The sequence below is a fragment of the Perca fluviatilis genome, chromosome 19 (genome assembly GCF_010015445.1).
Source record: "Perca fluviatilis chromosome 19, GENO_Pfluv_1.0, whole genome shotgun sequence".
NCBI lineage: Eukaryota > Metazoa > Chordata > Actinopteri > Perciformes > Percidae > Perca > Perca fluviatilis.
The window spans coordinates 24,076,339-24,100,963 of NC_053130.1; the positions used below are offsets into that span (position 1 = coordinate 24,076,339).

The 24,625-nt window shown below is 40.7% G+C and overlaps 1 protein-coding gene across 2 annotated transcripts in view; it reads left to right on the forward strand.

Moving 5' to 3' along the window:
• Positions 1-24,625, forward strand: part of zmp:0000000755 (phosphofurin acidic cluster sorting protein 2) — a 59,321-nt gene that overhangs the window by 13,584 nt on the left and 21,112 nt on the right. For both annotated transcript variants that reach the window (XM_039784241.1, XM_039784242.1), the window contains exons 2-4: positions 14,486-14,573; positions 21,701-21,790; positions 24,031-24,156. In XM_039784241.1, the coding sequence (XP_039640175.1) occupies positions 14,486-14,573; positions 21,701-21,790; positions 24,031-24,156 (304 nt within the window). The remainder of the gene's footprint in view (positions 1-14,485; positions 14,574-21,700; positions 21,791-24,030; positions 24,157-24,625) is intronic.

A 24,625-nucleotide genomic window follows, 5' to 3' on the forward strand; every position in this document is an offset into this window, starting at 1 on the left:
GTGGCCCTCACAGGATTCACCTGCATTTGTTGGACTGGTACTGTAGACTCATTCATTATGAAGTCCTTGGATGCAGCAGCCATGAACTTGAAGGTCTACCCTTAGTAAGAGGATGTAATGTGGGTTGCAGTAGTTAGACCAAAAGGATTATCATTTTCTGCATGCTAGGTAAATATCGTCTGCCATGTTACAGTGAAAACACACCGGGCGCGCAGCTATTTTTTTTATTTCGGCACCCACGTTATCCAATCTGTCCGTTCATACCGGGCGTGTAGCATCCGTGTCGGCCTGCATGCTGCAGCAGTCGTTTCGGCATCTCCTCTGTTTCTTGCGCGAGATGTGAGTGCACACACACACACACACACAGCCACATATAGGCTACAATTACCATAATTTCCCCCACTCATCCTGTCTCTTTCTATCGGAGAGAGAGAGCCGAGAGTTGAAGGATCGCTTTGTGGGATCAGGCACATACCTACACTACATGGGCTATACGCAACACTTTTTCACTGTTAGTCTGTTGTGGTGTACTGTAGCTGATCTTGACAAGGTGTCTTACTTTGGCTCTGATCTTGCCTGTAAACATGCCATGTCTGGTCGGATCTTGTCTTGCATGGACACTACAAACACGGGCCCTGCTGACCTCATCAGTTTGTGGTCGAGGCTGAACAAAAGAGCTGTTTAGCACTGCAACAAAGGATGCCAGCCATGTACTGAGTTCCTGGAAAGAATTGTGAGATCACTGAGGTAATGAATGCAGCACAGGGTCGTAATTGGTATCAAAGAGGCTGAAGAGTTGAGAAAGAATGGTATTCTGATGAACCACAGTGTGGGATCACGTGTATCTTACGTTCATAAGCACTTTGTCTGTTAGTTTGGCTTACCGCCAGTAGAACTCTTTCTCACAGCATGTGCTTGACTTGATGATGAAACATGAGGACAGGTTCACCCTATTATTGTTTCCTGATATCAAACAAGCTGGATTCTTCTGCCCTATATTTCTCAATAGTAAGAATACACAACTTGCTAGCACACCCTTTATTATCAGAGAAAAGACTTACCAAACCAGCCTCACAACAAGGGCATACTGGTCAAACCTCTGATTCACACTTCACAGACATAAATAATTGTTTCAAATGGGCGTTTGAGGGAAAGCACTAGCTTAAAATATTAAACGGAAATAAAATCTTCCACTGAGCTTAATGCACCAGCCCTGTGTAGTATTACATACAATGTGCTGGTAATCCCAACTACAGTCAGATTTTGCCACAGCTCTGCAAAGCCTCATGACCACAGAGTTCACAAAGAGCATATTACAGAGTATTATGACAGCTACGACTGTGGCTATTACGTCCTCTTTTCTCGCATTCTCGGAAACAACCGGATTATCTGCTTCCGGATCTGTTTGTCTTATCATAACACGTCCCCCGGGTTGGTTTCATACCTGAGTGATGACACCTATCAGGCCTTCCCGTTTGCACCTAATCGCTCCATTGAAGCTCATGTGTCTGCAGCAGCTGGCCGAACAAAGCTATAATCCATCCTAGCAATGACTTGACAAAAACTACATGTTGAATGAGGGATATTAAAAAACGGTTGATGGATGTGTGGTTGCATCTTAACTAACAGAGGCAGATGGAATGATTTCTACCAGCTCTAGGGCTGGGCAATATATCGATATCGTGATATGAGAATAGATATCGTCTTAGATTTTGGATATCGTAATATGGCATAATTGATGTCTTTTCCTGGTTTTACAGGCTGCATTACAGTAAAGTGATGTACATTTCTGAACTTACCAGACTGTTCTAGCTGTTCTATTATTTGCCTTTTCCCCACTTAGACATTATGTCCACATTACTGATGATTAGTTATCTAAAATCTAAGTGTGAAGATATTTTGTTAAAGCACCAATTGTCAACCATAGAATATCGCCTCGATATCGAGGTATTTGGTCAAGAATATCGTGATATCTGATTTTCTCCCTATCGCCCAGCCCTAGCCAGCTCTCAACTATTCTCAGCAGTATTCAATACAAGTTGTCACTACCCAAAGTGAGTAGAGTGCAGATTTGAGTTGCGCATGCGTCACTTTGCAACGAGTGCAGATGTGAGTTGCGCATGCGTCACTTTGCGACAAGTAGCCTACAAGATGCTAACGGCGTTTTGAGCTAACGTTAGCAATCAAGTAGCTAGCCTACTAGCTAGATGCTAATGGCGTTTTTAGCTAACGTTAGCAGTCAAACAATCATAAATAGCTAAAACGTTTTTGAAATGACTGCTAGCTACAAGTTAGCAATCAAACACAACATCGGCTGTCACTTGAATGGCGTTTTGAGCCAACGTTAGCAATCTAACAATAATAGAGAGCTAAAACGTTTTTGAAATGACTGCTAGCTACAAATTAGCAATCAGACACAGGCTGTTACACTTTATGTCACTTGAATGGCGTTTTGAGCTAACGTTAGCAACCAAACAATCATAGATTGCTAAAACGTTTTTAGAAATGATTCCCATCTTCTGTTATTGTATGTAAAGAGAAAAGTTTATTATTTTACAGATTTCACAAATTTCAGTAAGACACGTTATGCCGTAAACAGTTTAAATCTGACCATGCGCAACTCACATTTGCACTCGACCAAAGCCGGTCTGACTCGGTTAACATCGGGTATGACACGTTATGCCGTAAACCGTTTAAATCTGAGCATGCGCAACTCAAATCTGCACTATTCTCACTTTGGGTAGTGACACAAGTAACCATTTCTTACCATTTCACCTTGCACCTTGGCTTTGGGTTTATAATAGGGGCCATCATGGGTTTGGATCTATGTGTAGAGTTGTTTGCTTGTTGTTCCTGTGTACGTGTGCGTTTCCTCAGGTGCTCAAGTTACCTCCAACAATCCAAGAATACGCAGGATTGGTGCATTTAGCCAGCATTTAGCTTGGCTAAAATATGGCCCTCGGAACACAGTGATCATACAGATGGAGAGTGGAGGCTTTATTAGTAGGTAGATTCAAGAATTTCCAATGAGAAATGCCTCCCATCCTGTGGATTATGCTACAGAACAAGTTTGAGAGGTTTCATTTCATGTTTGATATTTGTTTACCACCATTAAAAACTGGGCAACATTAGAATCCATAGTAACTAACATTCAGGATGAGTAAGGCTGTATGCTGCTGGCAGGGTGACACTTTTGACAGCCACCTTTCAAGCCTACAAGGGTTAGTGTTTAATGATCACATCGTTTTAGGCCTATTTCTAAATAACATTGTAAGGGCTCTGTTTAGCTTAATCACGCGACTTCTGACCAGGCTTTAAGCTGCCATCTCATTACAAAATATTTTGCATTGTGTTGTAGTTAATGAGTGCACACCATCTGTTGTTTTGCATGATGAGAATGAATGCCTGAAGTGAAATGTTTATTGTCACAAATCTAAAAGATTTGTAATTTCTGCCTTAATGCCGACCTCTGACATTCAGCAATGTGTTAGAATCAAAAAGTCAAAACAGACACACGACTTGTCCCCCATCAAGCCTATGACTGTGGCTTTACCAACCTCTTTGGCACATCACAAGCCATCATATGAAGGTTACTTATCAAAGGTTGGTTTGATTTCAATCTTATTTTGCTTTTAACCTTTGAGTCCTGTTTTCTTGTTTGTGACCATTCAGTTGTGAATCACACATTAACTTAACAGTCACAGAAACCAGGCCTTGCCAAGTGAATAGATTGCTGTTGTTCTTTGTGTATCCTGGTCACAGCCTCTTCCTCCTTATTCACTGTGAGCTTGAGAAGATTTCGTTGAGGGAATTAAAGTCCGACCAGCATATGGCCATCTGGCACATACTGTACAACCAGATATTTGGGGGTTAAACTAGCTTTTGCATGCAAGCCTAAGTGCATGCTAAGCTTGCATGGCACATTCTACTGTGTGAAGTTGTTAAAACCGATCCTTTCAATCTTTGTGGATTTGTCTTCATCGCTCCTAATGTAGGTTGGATTAAAAAATTAATTTAGCTCCTTCTAAATTAACTACCATTATTCTCTTTAATTACTTCTCTGTTCCCTCTCTAGCCTCAGTGTGTTACAATCTCCATTTCTTTCCCATATTTAAATCCCATATCTAAAAACTGAAATTGAAACCAAAAATGTAAAGAGGATGATTTATTCATGTGCGTGGTGTGGGTATGGATTTGAGAATGTAGGGCTTTGTTTTGCGCCTTTTCCATTTGTTTACAATATGATTGAAAGGGCCATGAATAAAATCTCAAATGTAAGGAAAGGAAACGTCCGTGTATTGCTTCCTGAGCAAATCTCGCAAGTTCCATATGCCTCGCCGTGAATAGATTTGCCCCCGTTTTTCTTGTAGGAGAATAAAATATTCAGAAGTAGCTTTTAGACCAGCGTTCCCTTTATTTGGACTAAATTATGTAACTAAACATGAACAAATAATAGTGTTATGAAAGAACAAAGTGCTTTGCCTTCCCTAAGCAATGGCATTGACTGGAGACAAAGGGCTTTTTTGGTCAGTCCCCCACATACAAGCAAGCACCATACACAGCTTCCTTAAGAATCTCACACAGAACATTATGTTCAAGCATGTTTTATTAAAAGAATGTGACCGCCTTCACATCTCAAGCAGAGAATACGAGAAATAGCCCATTGAAAGCACTAAAAGCATTACTTGAAGTCTTTTCCTAGCTTGGAAGCCCCCTCCCCCCCAGCGCATACCAAACATAGACAGTGTCTTTTTCATTCAGCCCTCTGTTACATCACTTATCCTCCATCCTCCTCATCCCCCTTGCTTTGTGCCTCTGACCATTGCTGTGCAGTGATCCGAGGGCATGGAACTGGCAAAACATCAACTAGAATGCTGACCAGGGGGAAAAGAATTACAAAAGTGTGTTTTTGTTTAGGCAGCATGTCATTCAATTAAAAAGGCTTTGTTGGCCTCTCTCTCGGTGCCTTGCACATTTATTTGTAGTGTATGAGCACCATGTCCATATTTGCATGATTCCTTTTTTTTCGGCCCTATAAATGTTCAGATGGTAAGATCACTACTACGGTCTTTTCAACTGAGACAAATGGGAACATAAGCATTGACACTCCGCAGCCATATCTCAACATAAGGCTTTGACCACTGAGCTGATGTCTCTTTGTAGGCTCTTAAACTTTAAGAGTGTTTCAATAACAAGTTACTCAAGATGCTGCTGTCACTAAAGTGGTCCAGAAATAGCATCGAGATAGTAGCCACATGTACTCTCGCACGCCAGCCTTTCTTGGACCGATGGCTTTGAAGGATGTTGATGTAGACGGGATCTGTGTTTGTTGACACCAGTCCAGACCAGAAACACTCTTGAGGGATGTTGTGAAATACATGTAATGGAAGTATTTTTTTTTTAACCTAGTAAGCTAGACTTTCTGAAACAATTCTTTCCAAAAGCATTGTTGTCAACTGTAGCTGTATGAGTTCCACAAGGATTTTTCATTGTGGGAACATTAAATATGTATAGCTCTTCAAGATTTAATTTTCATCATCATGTGAACAAAAGATCCCTATGTGATTGGCTTCTTTTTTGTTCTGACTTTTTAAAAACAAGGAATCAACCGAGGGAAAGCTCTGTGGTCTCAATGTTCTCGCCTTCATCGCAACGATTATTCCCTCACATGCCGCCAGTGACATCTTCTCAAATCTGATGCAGAGTGTCTGTGGAGTTGATTTCAGATTTGGGGTTTACTTTTTATTACCAAATTACCTTTTGATGTCCGTGTAATACAAACTATGCCTGCTGTCACATAAGCAGTCTCCAGACAGACCTATCATTTTACCAAAGAGCCAAACTCAAAGTAGGGAGTGGCCAAAGCTTGGTGTCGGGCCAGTTCTCTTTGAGACCCGACATGAGAGAAACCTGTGTGAGGCCCCATGTGTGTGTTAAAGAAAGCCAGCCTGACTCAGGGGAGGGTGAGGTCAGAAAGGGGCTAACAAAAAGGATTATTCACTGTGTGTGTGTGTGTGTGTGTGTGTGTGTGTGTGTGTGTGTGTGTGTGTGTGTGTGTGTGTGTGTGTGTGTGTGTGTGTGTGTGTGTGTGTGTGTGTGTGTGTGTGTGTGTGTGTGTGTGTGTGTGTGTGTGTGTGTGTGTGTCTCTCTCTCTCTCCCTGGGCTCTGCTCCCTGACTTCCACCCATGCTGTCAACCTTTAATCAACCTCCCACAATTGATTTGGTTTCCTCTGATGTTCCAGCAACGCTTTAATACGGGTGGGCCAAGTTATTCAGTCTGCACTGGAAGGGAGAAAGAGAGAGAGACATGGCAACATGACTATCTCCTCCATTCAGTTGTAAAACATTTGTGTGTATGATATGTAGGTGTAGTTACACACGTGTGTTAATACATTCTTTTTAGCCTCTCAGTGTCACTGGTGATTCAGTCGATCTAAAAGGCTTTAAGTGATGAAGTGGTAACCTTGGACCTTCCTTGAACTGTGAAAGCTTTAAATGTTTACTTTTTCTTCTGAAGTCTTCTTGGCCTGGCATTAACATGTGTCTTGGGTTATCAGCTCACAAGTGGACAGCTCTAAGTACAGGTGTGAATGCACCCAAGACTAGAGGTGTTGAAATTAATCAAATAATCGATGCATCGAATCGTGGACATGGACAATGCTGCATCAATAATCGGCAGGCTCATAATTGATTATTTCTATTTACAATTTAAGGAAGTGCCATGTGCTCAGTGCTGTAGTTTTATGTATCCACTTTATTTAGTATTAGAGCACTGCAGAATGTTTTGTTTTTGAAGCTTGAAAAGCTATGAATTAAATATCCTACGTGGCTATAATAGAAAAATGTATTTGATGCATCGAGATATCGAATCGAATTGAATCGCTGACATGATAATCGTAATCGAATCGGGAGATCAGTGAAGATTAACACCTCTGCCCAAGACGCATTGAGATTTGATTGTTAAACCACATTCGGAAGTGGTCTAGGCTGCAATGGCCACAATGGTATAGAGTTCTCAAATCACGTAAGCTGGCTTTGTCGTCTGAAATTTTCAAAAAAGACCATAGAGATATATTACGAGTACGTCAAACATCTTGGGCGATTTCATTTGGCTGGAACTCGCCAAGGAATAGGACCAGTCTGTATTGTTTTAATTTCTTCTTCTTTTTTTTGACTAGGCACAGGAAGTGCATTCTGCCACCCCGCTGGTTAAAAACAACAATGCATTTGGTCTTTGCAAATGGAAATGATGTACATGTTGATTTGCATATTTAGCGGGGAGGTGAGATACAGTCACAAGTGGCCACTCACGGCGCATGTGGAGACGCATTCTAATGCCAGGTGTGCACTGACGCACTCAGAGCTGTCCACTTGTGATCACCCAAGACGCATGTTAGGGCCAGGTCTGAACAGGGCCCTTGTTATTGCTGTAGAGAAGATGGATGAAGCAGCCGAGAAAAGATAATGCACCATACTATATAACCCACAATCACAGGCCTCTTATCAGAAGCCAAATATTTGACCACGGCTGTTTGAGTGTACTGCCTGATAAGTTGTTTTGTTTGTCTAGGACAGATAAAAGTGAAAGGATTTGAGAGTAGCCTCAGACGCACCATCTTTCCTAACTCAATGACTTCAGCAGAAGCTCTCAGTTCTTATTCCACCTAATAACATCCAATAATGATGACGTGCATAAGGTTTAAACCAATATTCATTGCTGCCTAACTGAACTGATAAGGTAGAGCTCTGTATGCCCTGTCTAATAAGGAGTGAATTAAAAGTCCTGGGGGTTTTAGTTTGATTTTGTCATAGGGCTTCACACTATTTCTTAATTTATTATCCTCCTCCCTGTGCCTAAATTAATCCATAAAATAAAAAGGCATTAATGGGCCGGTAAAAAAAAAAAAAGATAGGGTTGATGTTGTCATGGCTGTTTGCTATATGGAATACAGTAGCTATGGTTGAGGAGCTGTTCCTGTTGTAGATATTTCAATGCAGATTTATAGTCTTTTCTCTATAGATGAGGTTGTTTGTCTAAGGCATTAAAAAAAAAAATTACCAGTCGGTTTTTAATTAGCCTACATTAGTAACAGTTAATTTTGAGAGTGTGTGTGTGTGAGAGAGAGAGAGAGTGTGTGTGTGTGACATGCTGGGACACACAAGGTGGTAGAGTACATGTAGTACAGGTAGGCTAGGTTATGAAAAAATATCCATCACTACTGTAAAGGAAAATAAAAATAAATGTCCTACCTATCCCTTGCTGCCACTCGGAAAAAAATAAAAAATAAAATAAATTCCCTACCGATAGGGTTGGGTACCGAAACCCGGTTCCACTATGGTACCGGTTCCTATGCAAACGGTAGTATTCGGACCGGATTAGAACGCGAATTTCGGTTCCGACTGAAATATTTTCCCTCTGTTGCTCCGGACAGCGGCAGACTCTTTTTTTCTTTCTCCCTTTTCTGCCAAGTGGCGCACGTGCCCGCTCGCGGTGTGAAGCGCGTGTCCGCGCTATTCCCCTGACACGCACTCTACAATCCCTGCTGATAGACGCCTTTTTGTACACGCTCTGAAACGTACGTAAAAAAACCCCACTTTCTCTGTAGTCTACCGTTAGCTAGCCACCGTAAATGTATGCTCCTTTTAAAATGGCATATTTTCCCTCTGGGCTCACCAAAACGGATGTGAAAGCATATTAACCATTCACTGACTGCACGTGATCGCTAGTAAACATTACACTTACTCTGCTAGTCTATCGTTCAGGACAAGAGCCTGTAGCCTGGTGGTGGGGGAGGCGAGACAGCCTCCCCAAATTGTCTGTCCTTTCAAACTCATACCTGTGTGTGTGTACAGACCTCTTGGACACCGTCTGAGAGAGTTTTCTCCGGTGCAGGACATGCCATAAGTCAGGAGAGGTGTCCTATCTTGCCAGAGAAGGCAAATATGGTCACTTTTCTGCAAAAGAACGGCTAAATTTTGAAGCTGGTTGGCATACTAACTCAACATTTATTTTGTTGTTACTTGTTAATAGTTTAACTGTTATTTGTTAAATTATTGTAGCTGTGTGTTAGGTGACTTAGGTTTACTTATTACATATTTAAGTACTTTAAAACATTAATATATTGTTAAATTTAAATAATTTTCAATAAAAAAATAAATAAACTCCATAAAAAGCCTTTCTTTTATGTCATTTTTCAGTTTTTCAAGAATCGGTTTAGGAATCGGAATCGTTTTAAAAGTACCAGTTCGGCATCGGAATCGTAAAAATCCAAACGGTACCCAACCCTACCTACTGACCCATGACCTCAACTGACAACCAACCGGAACCAAACAAATTTTTTTTTTATGCCTAAGCCTTTTTCTTCACACAAATAAGAGCACCTCCATACATTTCCTTAGTTATATTTCTACGTCACTTTGAGCAGGCTGTATACTCTAAAAGAGGCAAATGGCGTCATATTCTAATGGCCTCGCTTTATTTTAGAGGCCGAAAAGGCCAACAGTTAATGACGGCACATCGAGTGACTTGGACACACTAATGGGCTTAGGTGGGCCAGAACTACTCACGCTGCTGTGAGTGAGGCCATACAGGCTAAACCTATTAGCTGTAGAGTGCTCAGGCACCTAGTGGGCACCCCCCCGTCAGAGCAGTCAATAACTTTTCATTTTAACATGCTATGACACTCAGTTGTTTTATATGGCCATGCTAGTAATGGAATTACTGCAATTAGCCTAGGTCATCATTTTGATTCCTACATTGATCTTCAACTGTGACCTATTTATTCCCCTCACCGTGTTGAAGGTTAAATGTGAGCGGAGTAGAAGTCCTGAATTATACTGTAACGTATCAAAAGTAAAAGGAATGTTTCTGCAGTAAAATTCCCCCTATGACTGATGTATTATTATATATTACATTATGAAATCAATTAATCAATTTATTTGTCACGTGAGATCATACATAAAATGCAATTCCAGTAAAATATAATCCTGTCAGTTCCTTCAATTTGTGCATTAAAACATTGTAATAATAATAAATATACTGTATGTGTATGATGGGGGGACAGTCTTAGACCGTGTCCTCGTTTAGGATCCTTGCAAAGCATTTTACTGATCGAGGTGGAGCTAGTTTTAGACAGGAAATGTCTATTTGCAATACGACATGGTTAGGGTTGCAGAATTCCGGGAAAATGGAAACTTTCCATGGGAATAAATGGGAATTAACAGGAATTAATGGGAATTAATGGGAATAAACTGAATATTTATTTAGTAATACATAACCCATTGCTATTAACCTATGTGTGTGTTAATTGTATAGCCCACTTGTTCTTGATAGGCTGGAAACAATAGACAGCGCTGATGGTTAGCTTAGCACGCATATAACCATAACCATAGTAAATCAAAGGCAGCATGCTAGCTACCTTCATATGTTAAGCTAAAGGTCAATGATTTGGGCTACTACTTAGCCTACTGCAGGGCTATTGAGGCCACACCCTCTGCACAGATCATTTCTAGAATCCAACATTCAGCAACAGATTGAAGCTGATTGAAGACAGTACTGCATTTGAGCCCAAGGACTACATCCCATCCAAATTCCCATCATTTCCATTAACTCCCACGAAAGTTTCCAAATTGGAATGTTTCCAAAATTCCCCAGCTAAACTTTCCATGGAAAGCAATATTAAAAATATCCAGTTTATTCCCATTAATTCCCATGAAAGTTTCCAAATTGGAATGTTTCCAAAATTCCCCAGCTAAACTTTCCATGGAAAGTTTGCGGAAATTTACTGGAAAATTTCCACCCCTTTGCAACCCTAGACAAGGTGGCCCTCACCTAAACACTGCTTTTATATAAGGAGTCACAAGCCACGTTGGAGACCACTGTTTTTCTCTTTTAACAATATTGTTAAGCATACATGTTCTCCTATTGTGTAAAGTAATTGATAATTATATCCGTCTGTCATAAATGTAGTGGAGTAAAAAGTACAATATTTACCTCTGAAATGTAGTTCAGTATAAAGTAGCATAAAATGGAAATACTTAAGTGAAGTAGACTTACTGAAAATTGTACTAAAGTGCAGTACTTGGGTAAATGTTCTTGGTTATTTTCCACCATTGGTCCTGAGTATGATCCACACCAGCAAGAGTCCATATAACCAGGTTACTAGTGTGCATGTGAGGATCAATAAACCCAGTCTATAACAATGATGACCCAATCAGAAGAGCTTGGCAGGCGATGTGTTGGCTTAACCAACGCAAGCACTGAAACTGAGAGAGGGATTTCCCCTGTGGGCTCTTATCAACTGGGAAACAGACAGAACATGTTTCACTTATCTTTGCTTTCCACCGCCTATTCACAGAAATATTGAACTGGAGACTGCTGTATAACTTCTCCGCCCACCCTGTCTTCTCAATGGATTGATAACACGGTTGTGTTTTGGTCCTGTTTGGCACAGAGAGGCGCGCTCTGATCCCACCCCAGGCTCTCTCTGGGAATGTGGGAATGACATGCCAAAATGGAGGATTAATGCATCTTTCAAATGGCCTCTGCAAGCCCCTATTTTGATCTTGAGTGTGTGCCAGTGTCTGTTGAGTGGAGGGGAGACCATACCACAAATGACAGCCCCCATATATTCCTGTAATCAAGAACACATAGTATTTCCAGACCGACAATCCTTTGTAAAACTAGCTGAATCATTCTTGACACAGTGCATGTCTTCCAGCTATTTTATCTCAATGATTAGTGCTTTCGTGTGACACCTGGTCTGTCACTGCAGTCACTGATTGGGCGGCAAAGTGAACTGGCACTGGGCAGAAGCACAGGGACAGGCTGGCACCAGGCCAGGACAGATGGCCACGAGTTTCACTTGCAGCACAACACAGTTGCAGGCAGAAGTGGAGATAACACCTCTGTCTAATAAACAAAAAATCCCTGGTTCCCTAGGTGACCCCTTCAGCGCCTGCAGCCTTTTTAATTACATGTGAATCCCAGTCCACTGAGAGAGAGAGAGAGAGAGAGAGCTGTGATGGGATGGAGTTGTTGTTAAACCATCAGCCCTGCTTTCTGTCTCCCTCACTCCCTCCCTCCTCACACAAATGCTGTGGCTGACTGGTGGTGACTCATCCTCCCCATAAGGCAAGCTGGGTCCATGCGGTACCGACCAGGTTTAACATTTAATTACTCCAGCCTCAAATAGATTTGCATTTGTTATTCTAACGCACAGAAAGTAACTTAAGTTACCGTGCAGCCAAGTGGTTCGGCAATTTGCGTTCAAATGATTCCAGTAAAATGTCCGATTTGGGACGTAGGGAGATTCTTCACAGGAACACCAAGTTCCTTTTTTTTTTTTTTTTTTATACATTATAGTATCGCAATATTTTTCGTGGCAACACTGTTTTGATACACGGATGCCAAGGATCAATCTTATATTATAAAAAATGCACATGAGAATTTAACTTTTGGCGCTGAAATATTAAAATGGATTGCTTTTTCAGGCCACTAGATGGTGCAGTTGAGTTTTTCTGCTGAGGTCCGCAGATAAAACAGACAAAGTTTTCCTTTAGGGACATAACTTAAAGTTGGAAAAAAAGGTTAGAAATGTCAATATATCGCAGAATATCGCAATATGTTTAAAATCGCAATAATATCGTACCGTGACATAAGTATCGTGGTAATATTGTATCTTGGGGCCTCTGGTGATTCCCACCCCTCTTCATTCTGTTGGCTGCTTCGATGAACATTTCTCTTCATCTAATGACCTTTGGCTAGCTTCCTTCCGTTTCCATCTATGCTGTTAATTAAGTATAAATAAACATATCAAATGTCCTTTTTTTTTCTCTCTCTCTCTCAATGATGAAAGTATGACACTGATGGAAGCAAACACAAAGTGATCACATTCCTTCATAATGTCAATGATTGAAAAAAGGTGGTGGAACTAGAATTTAAAGGTCCAATGTGTAGGAGTTTCTCCCATCTAGCGTTGAGATCATATATCACAATCAACTGTAAATGTAAAATTTCAAGCCAAAAGGAATACTTGGAATTGATGGTGGTGGTAAATATTCATGACAAAGGACAAGTTTGTGAACGGGCAACACAGATTTTGATAATGAACAACTAAACACGTTACACACTGGACCTTTTTAAAACAAAAAAACTAACAACATAACCATGTAGTGTTATTCTGGTAAAAAGAGGACATAAAATGCATTGTGGAATATAAAAGTCAACCTAATAAAGTACAAGACCGTATCATTCAGAGGCGGCTGTGGCTCAGTGGTAGAGCGGTTGCCTGCCAATCGGAAGGTTGGGGGTTCGATCCCTGGCCCTGCAGTCCCATGCCGAAGTGTCACTGAACCCCGAGTTGCAACCCCGAGGCACCTTGTACGGCAGCCTCAGTGTGTGAATGGTTCCTGTACTATGTTAAAGCGCTTTTGAGTAGTTGTTAAGACTAGAAAAGCGCTATATAAATACAGTACATTTACATCATTTCCCTTGTTTTCAAAAGTTACCTCTCAACCTTTTAAACGTATTTAAGTCTTGACAAATGTACATATTGTCTATGCCCCACAATATTCAATATTATTCAAAATATTTTTTTAAACAGACCACCCCATCGTTGTCATCTCTAACGCTACAATTTCCCTTGTTCTTGAACGTCATAATGAGTCTTTGTGAATCATGCTTACCTAAAAGGGAGTGCCTGAAAGAAGTTGATGAGTGTTGCGGAGTGGTTCTCAGGGAAAGTGGGTGTCTGGATAGCTATGTGTTTGCTTTGTCTTTCTTCGACTCGTTTGACTCTGGCTCAGACTGATCACAATTTAATGCAGCAGGACTTGTGGGAAAAGTGGGTCAGGAGGAAGTTTAGCAAACTTGGCTTGTGAGTAGTTGACTTTCTGTGGAGTGTCTTGCCTTAGAGGCAAAGGAAGGGGGATTTGAAAGGTCACAAATTGCTGTGAATCCATGAAAGAGGCTGGGAATTGAGGTTGTGGCTGGTTTTAGCCTTCTGGCATTGAATTTTTTTTTTTTTTTTTTTTTATCTGCTTCAGTGTTCTACAAGATAGGTCGGACCTTAGAGGCGTCCACAGGGACCCTCTAACCTAGATGTGATTTTCTGATTAAATACAGTATATTTGAATGTACTTGTTTTATATGATTCTTACTTGTTTTAAGCCTCTGTGTTCAACATGTTAATGTGTAGCAGCATGCGGAATAGGGTTTGGTACCGTTCACATTTTTACCAGTACCGACTTGCTTTCTTGGCATTGGCGAAACCTAATTGCTGCCTGTTGTTATTATCTTGCATGCTGACCTGAAGAAAGAATCGAGACAAAAGTAGAAATAAACTGTAGTGAGTGCTGCTTTGTCAGCTGTGCTTTTCATCCCCAGGTGCTAACAGCATGTCATGAAGGCGTGCTCATATTGCGATAGCCATGCTACTAATCTCTATTTCTCTCCCCCTCTCTTGTTCTTTCTCTTTTCCACAGACTGTGTAGCCTCACGCTGAAAAAGCTGGTCGTCCTCAAAGAACTGGATAAAGAGCTGAACTCCCTGTCTATAGCTGTCAAAATCCAGGTGGGTGGGTTAACATGTGTTGCATAGTCTCACGGTTGTCATTCAACATTGTGTATGGTTTTAAATGCTAAATTCAAAGAGATCACATTGTGAAATACCTTAACGCTGACATTTAAAATGTTACCATTATTGCAGTATGTATAGATATTGCAAGATATTCTACATAATTGATTGCAAAAACCAGCAGATGGCTGGGTAGGAGGGAGATAGGGTATGTTTCAATGTGTGAGCATCTGCTCTTGTGTGTGTGTGTGTGTGTGTGTGTGTGTGTGTGTGTGTGTGTGTGTGTGTGTGTGTGTGTGTGTGTGTGTGTGTGTGTGTGTGTGTGTGTGTGTGTGTGTGTGTGTAAGAAAAAGAAACAAAATACTTCTAAAATAAAGCAGAAATAAAGTTGGGTTTTTTTATAAAGCAAAGTTGCAGCTGTCAACCGATTTCATCATGATATTCCAATGTTGTGTAATTGACATAACACCATTTTCCCATGGCATGGAAATTTCACTTTATGAGGTTTTTTAACATTAAAATGCGTTCCCCCAGCCTGCCTATGGTCCCCCAGTGGCTAGAAATGGTGATAGGTGTAAACCGAGCTCTGGGTATCCTGCTCTGCCTTTGAGAAAATGAAAGCTCAGATGGGCCGATCTGGAATCTTCTCCTTATGAGGTCATAAGGAGCAAGGTTACCTCCATTTTCTCTGCTTTGTGGCAAAGTGGCAGTTGGTCAAAGCCACACCCCCACCCTCCACCTTGCCCCACCCCTCTCCTCCTCAATAGCATGTAAAGCTACATACACAGAAATGGCACATACTAAGGAAAGCTCATTGTGGGACTGGATCTAGTGGCTGTAATTCTGCACCAAGGCTGAATTTTGGGAAAGAGACTTCAGATACAGTATTAGGGGACCACTGAGCCATATATAAAAGCATCCAAAAAGCAGCATGTCATGGGACCTTTAAGATCATAGACTCTTCTGTTAGTGACAGAGTGTTGGAAACCTTCCTATACTCTGCAGACAGGCCTCACAGTTTTAAAAAAACGTACTCATCAGTAAGCCTAGTAGCGGTTGTAAAGATGATGGTCTACTGCTTCTGAAACGGTTGATTCTGAGAGAGAATTAAGACCAGTGAGGTCTCCTTAAGTGTGCACGGACACACATATGAACACACTGCCCCGAGGTTGCCATGTGGAAATAATTCTCAAAGGGAAAAACTCATTCAAACTTTCTTGACTGCAGTCGCCCAGAAAATCCACAGAGAACGAGAATTTGAAAATTGGACTCTTCTAAAAGCGAGAAGAGAGGAGCTAGAGGGAGCCAACCTTTTCTGTAACTTTTACCTGAAAGAGTCGGTGCCACATAAAAAGAAGACTGAGCAAAAGCTTCTATGTTAGCCACAAAAAAAAGTAACACCAGACAAACTAATGCTGCTAGCCTAGCTTAGCATAGGAGCAGCAACTGCCATCTCTGCAGCCTCTGACTCTAGTGGAGTTCATCTGATTTCATGTAGTTAGATGACCTTTTAAATCACATATTGAAATGTATTTAGATACAGATGAATTTATAAAACTAGCTAATTACTTCAAAGTAAGCCAAACAGGAAAGAGCAACACATTGTGTTTGTAGATACTGCTGTTTTCTCCATTCCTTATTGTCCAGACACAGACTGCAGTATCTTTTAAAAAAAAAAAATATATATATATATAGATATATAGATTTTTAAGTTTACAACTTATATAGCTGTTTAGGAAAACAGTTCAGGAAAGAGCCTTCAAACTTCAAACCCGTTTTATATCAAAACCACTGTGTCTGTAGTTACTGCTCTCAGTAATTGACCATTTTTCTTTCCCTCTCTCAATATTGTTCCCTTCATTTTGAAATTGAATTGAAGTTTTAAGCAGCACTGGGTGATTTCTATTTAAAGAGAAACAAATCATCTCCCTTTTACTGTCATCCTAAAGGGGAAAGCAACCAACCAAGTGTGGCTTTATCTATGAGCTACGTTGTCTCCAGAGCGTGAAATCTCACCATTTCTGTTGAGCCGCCTGGGGGACAGCCGAGCACAGCTCTGTTCACCGCAGCTCCGGAACTGGAGCATTAAATGCAATTTCCAGCAGGTTTGGTTAGGGAGAACAGAGACGCTGAGGGGATAAAGAGACAGTCGGAGAAGATGACGGAGGAATAAGAGGGGTTTGTTTTCAGACAGTGAATGACAAAGCCTCATTACAGCATGCCATCGGTTGTCTGTTCAGCATACAGTGGCCGTCTCTTTTCTCTCCTGGGTCTCATCAGGTTAAGTGGCCAGTGCGCAGAATAGGAATCAAACACACATACACACACGCACACGCACATCCCCTGCAATGCTAACCATTTGGATGGTCTCCCAAAGCCAGAGCAGCAGGGATGATGAGATTGCAGTTTATTCTGCAGGATGTTCTGTGTTCCCTTGGAGATAAGTCTTCTGTCTCTCACCCTGGAGACCACTGGGTCACTTCAAGTAGCTGAGGCCTCCCCAGCCAACCCTCTGCTACATTTTCTGCACATTGGGTTGCAATGTGGTATAGTGCTGCACTGCATTACACGATTATGCAGCTTGTGTCCTGTATTTTGTGTGTGCTGTTGCCTGAGGTTTCAGCCAGACATTGATGTCAGCTGGATTATGATAGGAAATACGTGCAGTCCTCATTTCAGCGCAAGCCGCTGTCCAAAGCACACCCGATTGCAGTCCACGCAGATATGATCCAATTATGTGTGTGTATTGGGTGAAAGCAGTAGCCTCAAAATGCCTTTTAAACCTCTTTATTACAATTGCACATTGAGCTCTTGCCCTGACCCTAAATCACTTCCTGCCTTTGCTGCAAAAAGGAGAGCCAATTTTAAAGAATTTAACATTCAAAAGTAACCTTGAGAAGAAGTGTAAAGTTGAACCTTTTCCCACAGGCTTGTGGAGAGGGGCTGTAACATCCCCCCCCATCTGGCCCCAGAAAAACAGTGGAGAACCTTGCAGCAGGGGAGGGTGAGAGAAGGTGGTTGGGGGGTGGATGGGGGCAAAGGACATTCAGTACAAGCTTTCCTTGCCAATGCTCTGTATTGTTAATGCATGTCAGGCAGTTTGAGAGTGCTCGGCTTTTGTGCCTTGATTCATTGTACCAGCCACTGAGCATGAGAAGAGAGTGCATACAAGGCCTCTTTGTGGAGCTCAAGTTAGTGACAAGGTCAGACTCAGACAGAGATTTACCCTCTTTTGTCTTTGTATACAAAACAAGGGCTGCAGCTACTGTCAAGGTACTTTCAACATGTCCTTCTGTAGACCATATTATGCCATTAGGCTGGATAGAAAAATTATTATTTCAACTAAATGCTTTGTACCCCCTGGGGTCAGCTGAGGGGAAAAAAAAAACAACTAAACTGTGCGCACAGAATAAAAATCTGTTCCCTCGGTTTCATAAACTGTGAGCACGGATTCATATTCCGTTCCCTTGGTTTTATAAACTGTACGCACGGATTCATAATCCGTGCTCTCGGTTTCATAAACTGTGAGCACAGATTCATAATCCCGGCCCTCGGTTTTATAAAAGTGAGCAAAGTTAGAAAGATATTCACAGATTGGAACTTCCGGGATCAATTACTTTATAGCAAAATGTTATTAAATCACAAACGATGCATCTTTCCTAACGTAGTACGGTTAACAACGAGCCGTCCTCCGACCTGGAGAAATAACATTGGTCTTTAGTAGCAACTGGCGGTGAGACTGCAGTAAGAGGAGTGCTTAGGGACCGTCTACAAACTACAACACCGACACAAAAATATCTATTAATTTAATAATTAAATAAAGTAATGTCTCCAAAATTACCTCAATAATAACTTGTCTCCTGCTAGTTGTACTACAGCACTTTTAAAATGGCCCAAGGGGGCTCCGTAGCTTTGCAAGTGTCAGCAAAGCTAAATATTCTTTATTCCCATGTTCCCTTTAGTTCTTCAAAGCTTTGGTTTCATTTCATGCATTTAAATCACTTGGCACTGCAGTAAATGTTCTTTTAAAATGTTCCTTTATTTTATAAGGAACACTAGAACACAATGTTATGTGTTCTCTGAGTATTGCACGCTTGTGTATACTGTAACAAGTTTGTAGGAAGACTTGGAAGTTTCCAACTTCATGCAAGAGGTGGAAGTGAATGAGAAATGAAAGGTCTGAATAATGTAATAAGGATTTTTTTTTTTTTTTTTTTTAAATCTAAATAATCCATCAGATGCAACCCTGCTTGATTTGAGTAGAACAGACAGAACATGTAAACTGTGGACAAGAAACCCGGTCTAATAATCAAACCCAGGACCCAGTGCTAATGGGCTACTGAGCCTCCGGAAACATTCAGTTCACTCAAATATTCAGAGGCTGTTTGCGGAGGATAAAATTGGAAGTTGGAGAATGCCTTAACAGCAGCTTATTTGTCAAAGAGCTTTCATTTTCAATGGAGAAGAAAATGGGTTTGTGTGGTGTAAGTTCTGTGTGACATATTAAGCTATGTGTATCTTGTGTTTTGGTTTTCTTCCATTCAGCTATTAACATTGCTTGGTTGGTACTCGGGAGTTGATTACTTGAAGTGTGGGTATGTACTGTATGCCATCTCCGTTGGCTGTGATAGACCCTCGTAATGCTCTTGCCTTCTGTGGCCCACAAGGTGAGACCCTTGGGGTGTTTGTTTTCCTGACTGTAACTCCTGGCCTCGGTGTCATCTATCCACTCTTGAGTTGGCAGGTGTGATTAGACCGAAAATGACTATAGCTGTGTTTGAAACCATTCCCTCATTCACTCACTCACTATTCCCTATGTAGTGGTTTATTAAATGGTGAACTATATAGGCTATAGGGAATGACCAAACGAGTCCTTCTGCTTCTCCTTCTCCTCTGGGAAAACACGACCGCGTTGCGTTGTGGTATACTGGAGTAAAATGTAGTGTACACGCATGTACGCTCAAATTAGCTGTGCATTGTGGGTATTTTATAGTAGACTATAGTGAATGAAATTAACCGCTGAGAATTCGAACACACTATGACTGTATAGTGCACTATTTCCGTGATAGAGAACGGTTTCGAACACACCTTATGTTTGGAAGAACAGATAATGGAGTGAAAATACTGAAATTACAAAGCACTGCTCCGCTTTTGTGCCTGTATGAAACATGCATTGTCATTTAAATACTACGTGTACAATACATTATTTAAAATCACTCATGCATGGGATGTACCTGCTGAGGCACCACTACATCCTTGAATGGAGCTAACCCCCTCTGGTATCCTGTGATGGTTCCCCAGCACACACCCAACCATTTCATTTGGTGTCTGTTACATGATTTAGCAGCTCTGATGACATGAGGATCAAATTTTTTACCCACTGCATCGGACTATTACTAGTTTCTAGGGTATTAAGCCAGATACAGGATATCCTTGCCACTCACCAAGTCTTACCTAATTCTATTTAGGTTTAGCAGACATCTGAACTAAGCTCTGATGACTTATGAATTATTTTACAGCAGTTGATGAGTTGCCAAATATATTACACAACAGATGCCTGTCTTCGGCACTCGCAGCTTGACATTAAATCGTGAAACCGAGCCTTGACAAGCTGTTCCTGTTCTCACGTTCACACTCTGACTGAAAATTAGAAGAGGTAGAAAAAGAAGCTTGGTTTTAGAAGAATTAAACTGTAACTTGAAGAGGAGCATGATAGACTTTAATCCGAGGCTTGTAAGAGAAACGCGCCAGGGCCAAGGGTCGCGACAGGTCCTCTGAGGACACTTCCACAACCTGGCATTTAGATCCCTGTGCTGTTAGGCCACAACAAGTGTGTGCCGGCTGCCAAAATTACCTTAGGTGATGAGTCTCTCTCAAACAGAATAGCAAGCATTAGATAATAAAATAAAATGTGGTTCTGATTAGCGACTTAAAACAGTGGCTGCACCATAATAGCAGCTATAGAAACTTATCTAATATAGAAACTTTTTTTCAGGTGACAGTTCCACCTTGACCAAACATCCTCTCAAGGCATGATTAAGAATCAGTTGTTTCTAAGATGCTGAGGGTAGCAGTAGCTGAGAGGTTGAAGCTGAAGCAGGCCTGTAATTAGGTTGCTTTTGAATCCATATGTCAGTTAGGAAAACCTCTTGTCCTCTGCAGTGTGCCTCATCAACAATGCCCGGGACCCCCACTGACTCTTAACCCCCCACCCACAGTCACCACACGTTACATTAACACAAATCCTAGACTATTACACCTGGCCATTACACATATTATATATGCTGCACAACCCCATGATCAATATTGTTTGCACAAACTGTACAGCTTTCTTTTCCTTTCTAACACTGTTTTATTGCACATATTTGTCATAGTGCATTTTTCCATACTTTTTATTAATAGTATAGTATAGTAATGTATCTATTCTGTATTTATGTTCTTAACTGTAGCAGTGCTTTGCTTTATTGTTTACCTTTTTTAATATGTTTATTATTTACTGTATGCAACTTAAACACCAAGGTAAATTCCTTGCAACTGCAAACTTGCTTGCTGATTCTGATTCTCTTGATATGTCCCAGAGCAGGGCATCTGACCCATATTCTACTTGTTGTAGTAGCACTGTTCTCTAGAAAGCAGTGAAGGAGTAGAGGACTGTTTGTACTGGGCTTCCTCAAGGTGTGAATCTACATAAATGTGTGAATGTGAAGCAGGCTGGTCCTAAAATAAGGCCTGCACACTCAGTCACTGTAGTCTGATAGATATCTGCTTCAGAAAACAACATAAGATGAGGGATTTGTGGGTATTTTTCCACAACCTTTTTTTTTTTCTTCTATTTCTTTTTTGGAATTGAAAGTGCAATAACCCCATATGTATATACAGTAGTGTCACCTCACTTCATTCTGTTATCTTGATTTTATATATATATATTTTACTATTTCAATTTTGCTATTTTATATTTGTTTATACTGTCATTCTGGGAGCTGCTGAACTGTGTTTTGTTGTTGAAAACAATGACAATAAAGATCTATTCTATTGTTCCAAAGGGAGCCCCTGATGTATCATTTTTGAAATGTGGCATTTATAAATGTGCTTACAATGAAACTTTGCTTTACTTTGTCTTCCAGGGTTCTAAGCGTCTTCTGAGATCAAATGAGTACGTCCTCCCACCCAGTGGAATGATGGAGACAGATCTGGAGCTCACATTCTCACTACAGGCAAGTACTCTGACTCTGATTATACTGTGAATTCTCACAGTCCTGAGCAAAAGTGTTAAGTTCAAAATATCCATGTGTCTTTTACGTGTGTTTACAGTCATTTTTATAAATTAAATCAGGCTCTGTTATTTCATATTAGCCTCACAATTTTTCATGTTATTTTGTGGTCAAAGGAGGTTTTGTTTTGGATTTTGGCAGTTTTACAAGTGCAACCTTACTCCGTACAGAAATGAATCATTCTGGAAGTGACTGAAGCGGAATCCTTTTTATGACAGAATATTTCAGATTTGAAATAATACACACTGCATGCATGCTGACTATTTGCAGACTGGAATAGCCAGACAACTATAGACAGGGTTCTCATGGTCAAGGAAAACCTGGAAAAGTCTTGGGATTTCAAAATCTCATTTTCCAGGCTTGGAAAAATTGTTGTAAGTTTTAGATCATATCATGGGATGTTGTTGTGATGAAATTAAATGTTACTGCATTGTTTTTCAGACTTACACCCAGAAATGAGTTTATAATCAAATGCGTTAAGATTACACCAATAGTACAGTCGGTTCTGTTTCCCCTCATGCTTGAATGCCAGTAAAGTATGAATGCTAGAGTAAAGTATTGTATTCAGTTTGTGTATTTCTAGATTGTAAATGGTCATGGACATTTTATTATAAGCCCTTCAAAAGTCAATTATTTTCAATTTCTTCAAGGGATGTTTTGAAATTTTGTCCATGAAAATGTGTGGGAACATCTAGAAAAGAGGTGAACTAAGCCAGGACAGGTAAAACAGTTGTGGGGAAACAGACATGAAGTTTGTAGATGGAAAAGTTGCACATTTAACCAAAATGTGCAAAATCTGAAAATCAGCTGAAATCACACTGCTGTGGAGTAAAGCCTATAAAAAAAGTGTGGGCAATATTGGACATGGATAATCCAGCAGTGATGTTCAATTTAACCACCTTGTGTGAAACGTGATCTTACAAGCTATTATTGTGTGAATATTATAGACCGAGAAGGCAAGAAAAGTCAACGTGAAGATCATGTTCTGGCAGTCGGAGACAATATGACTCCAGAGGAAACAGTCAGAATAGATGAAAAAAGCAAATGGGGGGATGAATTACAAAGTCTCTGAGAGAAATATAGTTCTGAAGTGATAAAGGTTAACAAACTGTTCAACCACAGTTCAGCAGGCAGACTACAGACCGTTTTCTTTAATAGTTCAGATGGTAAGAATGCAGAACACCAACCATGTTGGTTCAGTGCTGGCATCTGAGTACAGTGAGACTGGCTGGCTGTATTGTAACATTTACTTGAACCGGGTGTGTGGGATATCTCAACATTATCAGTTCACACTGTTCAGTGCAGACAGCATTCTGACTACAGATAAATCTGCTAAAATAGCAAAGCACTTTGTCCACTCTTGGATAAACTCACGGTCCACAAGATAGTCAAAAGGATTGTAAGGAGCACACTGGCTGGTGAAACACTGGAAATGTCTGATGGCAGTGATAATAGGGCCTGGCCACACTCTATGCTTCATTTGGTGGCAATAAACTGTGGCACAGATAAGCAGTCGCCAGGTGATGCAATGGAATCCACAAAGTCAGCCACAGACAGAATAGGCTTTGTTGGAAATAAATGGCATCAAAGAACTCTTTCAAACCCCATAAAAGTGCTAGTACTGACTGTCTAAAGAAAACATGTGTGTCATGGCTTCTAAAGGCACTGAAGGACAGTGAAATCTTGAGTAAGCATTTTTGAAATTAACAGATAGCTGAATTAGAGCTGCAGGATTAATCGATTAGTTGTCAAGTATTAAATTAATCGGCAACTGTTTTGATAATCGATTAATCAGTTTGAGTCATTTTTTATGGGAAAAAAAAGGAACACTTCTCTGATTCCAGCTTCTTAACTGAATATCTTTTGAGTTGTGGACAAAACAAAACATTTGAGGACGTCATCTTGGGCTGTGCGAAACACTGATTAACATTATTCACCATTTTATAGACCAAACAACTGATCGATTATTGGAGAAAATAAACGACAATGAAAATAATTGTTAATTGCTGCTCTAAGCTGAATACAGACACAACATGGCAGGTCAGCACTAAATAATTAGTTTTCTCATGGAGTAGCAAAAACAATGTATTACAATAAGTCTGCACGTGGGTTCCCATCTAAAGGCTGATGAATATTTTAGGTTGTCTGCATTGTTTATCTGACTTTATATTTGTTATTTTTAGTACCCCCATTTTCTGAAGAGGGATGCCAACAGACTGCAGATTATGCTGCAGAGGAGGAAACGCTACAAGAATCGAACAATCCTGGGCTACAAAACTTTGGCTGTGGGAGTTATCAATATGGCTGAGGTATTGTATGGTGCCTCAACTGGGGTGTTACTTTCAATCACTTCATTTCATGTTTCATTGTCAGGCGTTTAATTCTTTCTCTTGAGAAACCTAATTTTGGTCTGAGCTTGCGACTACATTCTGCTCTTCTCTGACAGTGATTGACATGGCTATTAGTGTCTCATGTCTTGGTTTGCCAGAGAGAGAGCCCTCCTGTGTTACACATCAATTCAGATGACTCATGGTCATCACACATTCTGCTGTGTGAGATTATGGGCCATCTGTAGCTGGCTTGCATTTTTCAGGGAACAGTGCATTCAGCCATGCTATGCATTATTAATGGACTAGGAGATGATATAATGCCACTTGTGGATGTTTGTTTGAGATATGCGATTAAGTTTTGATGTTTTTTTGTCCTGATCCGAATCATTTACTGTTGAGTACTGCCAGTACAGCCCTCAGCTGGACATGCAGTGGGGACTTTGCAGTT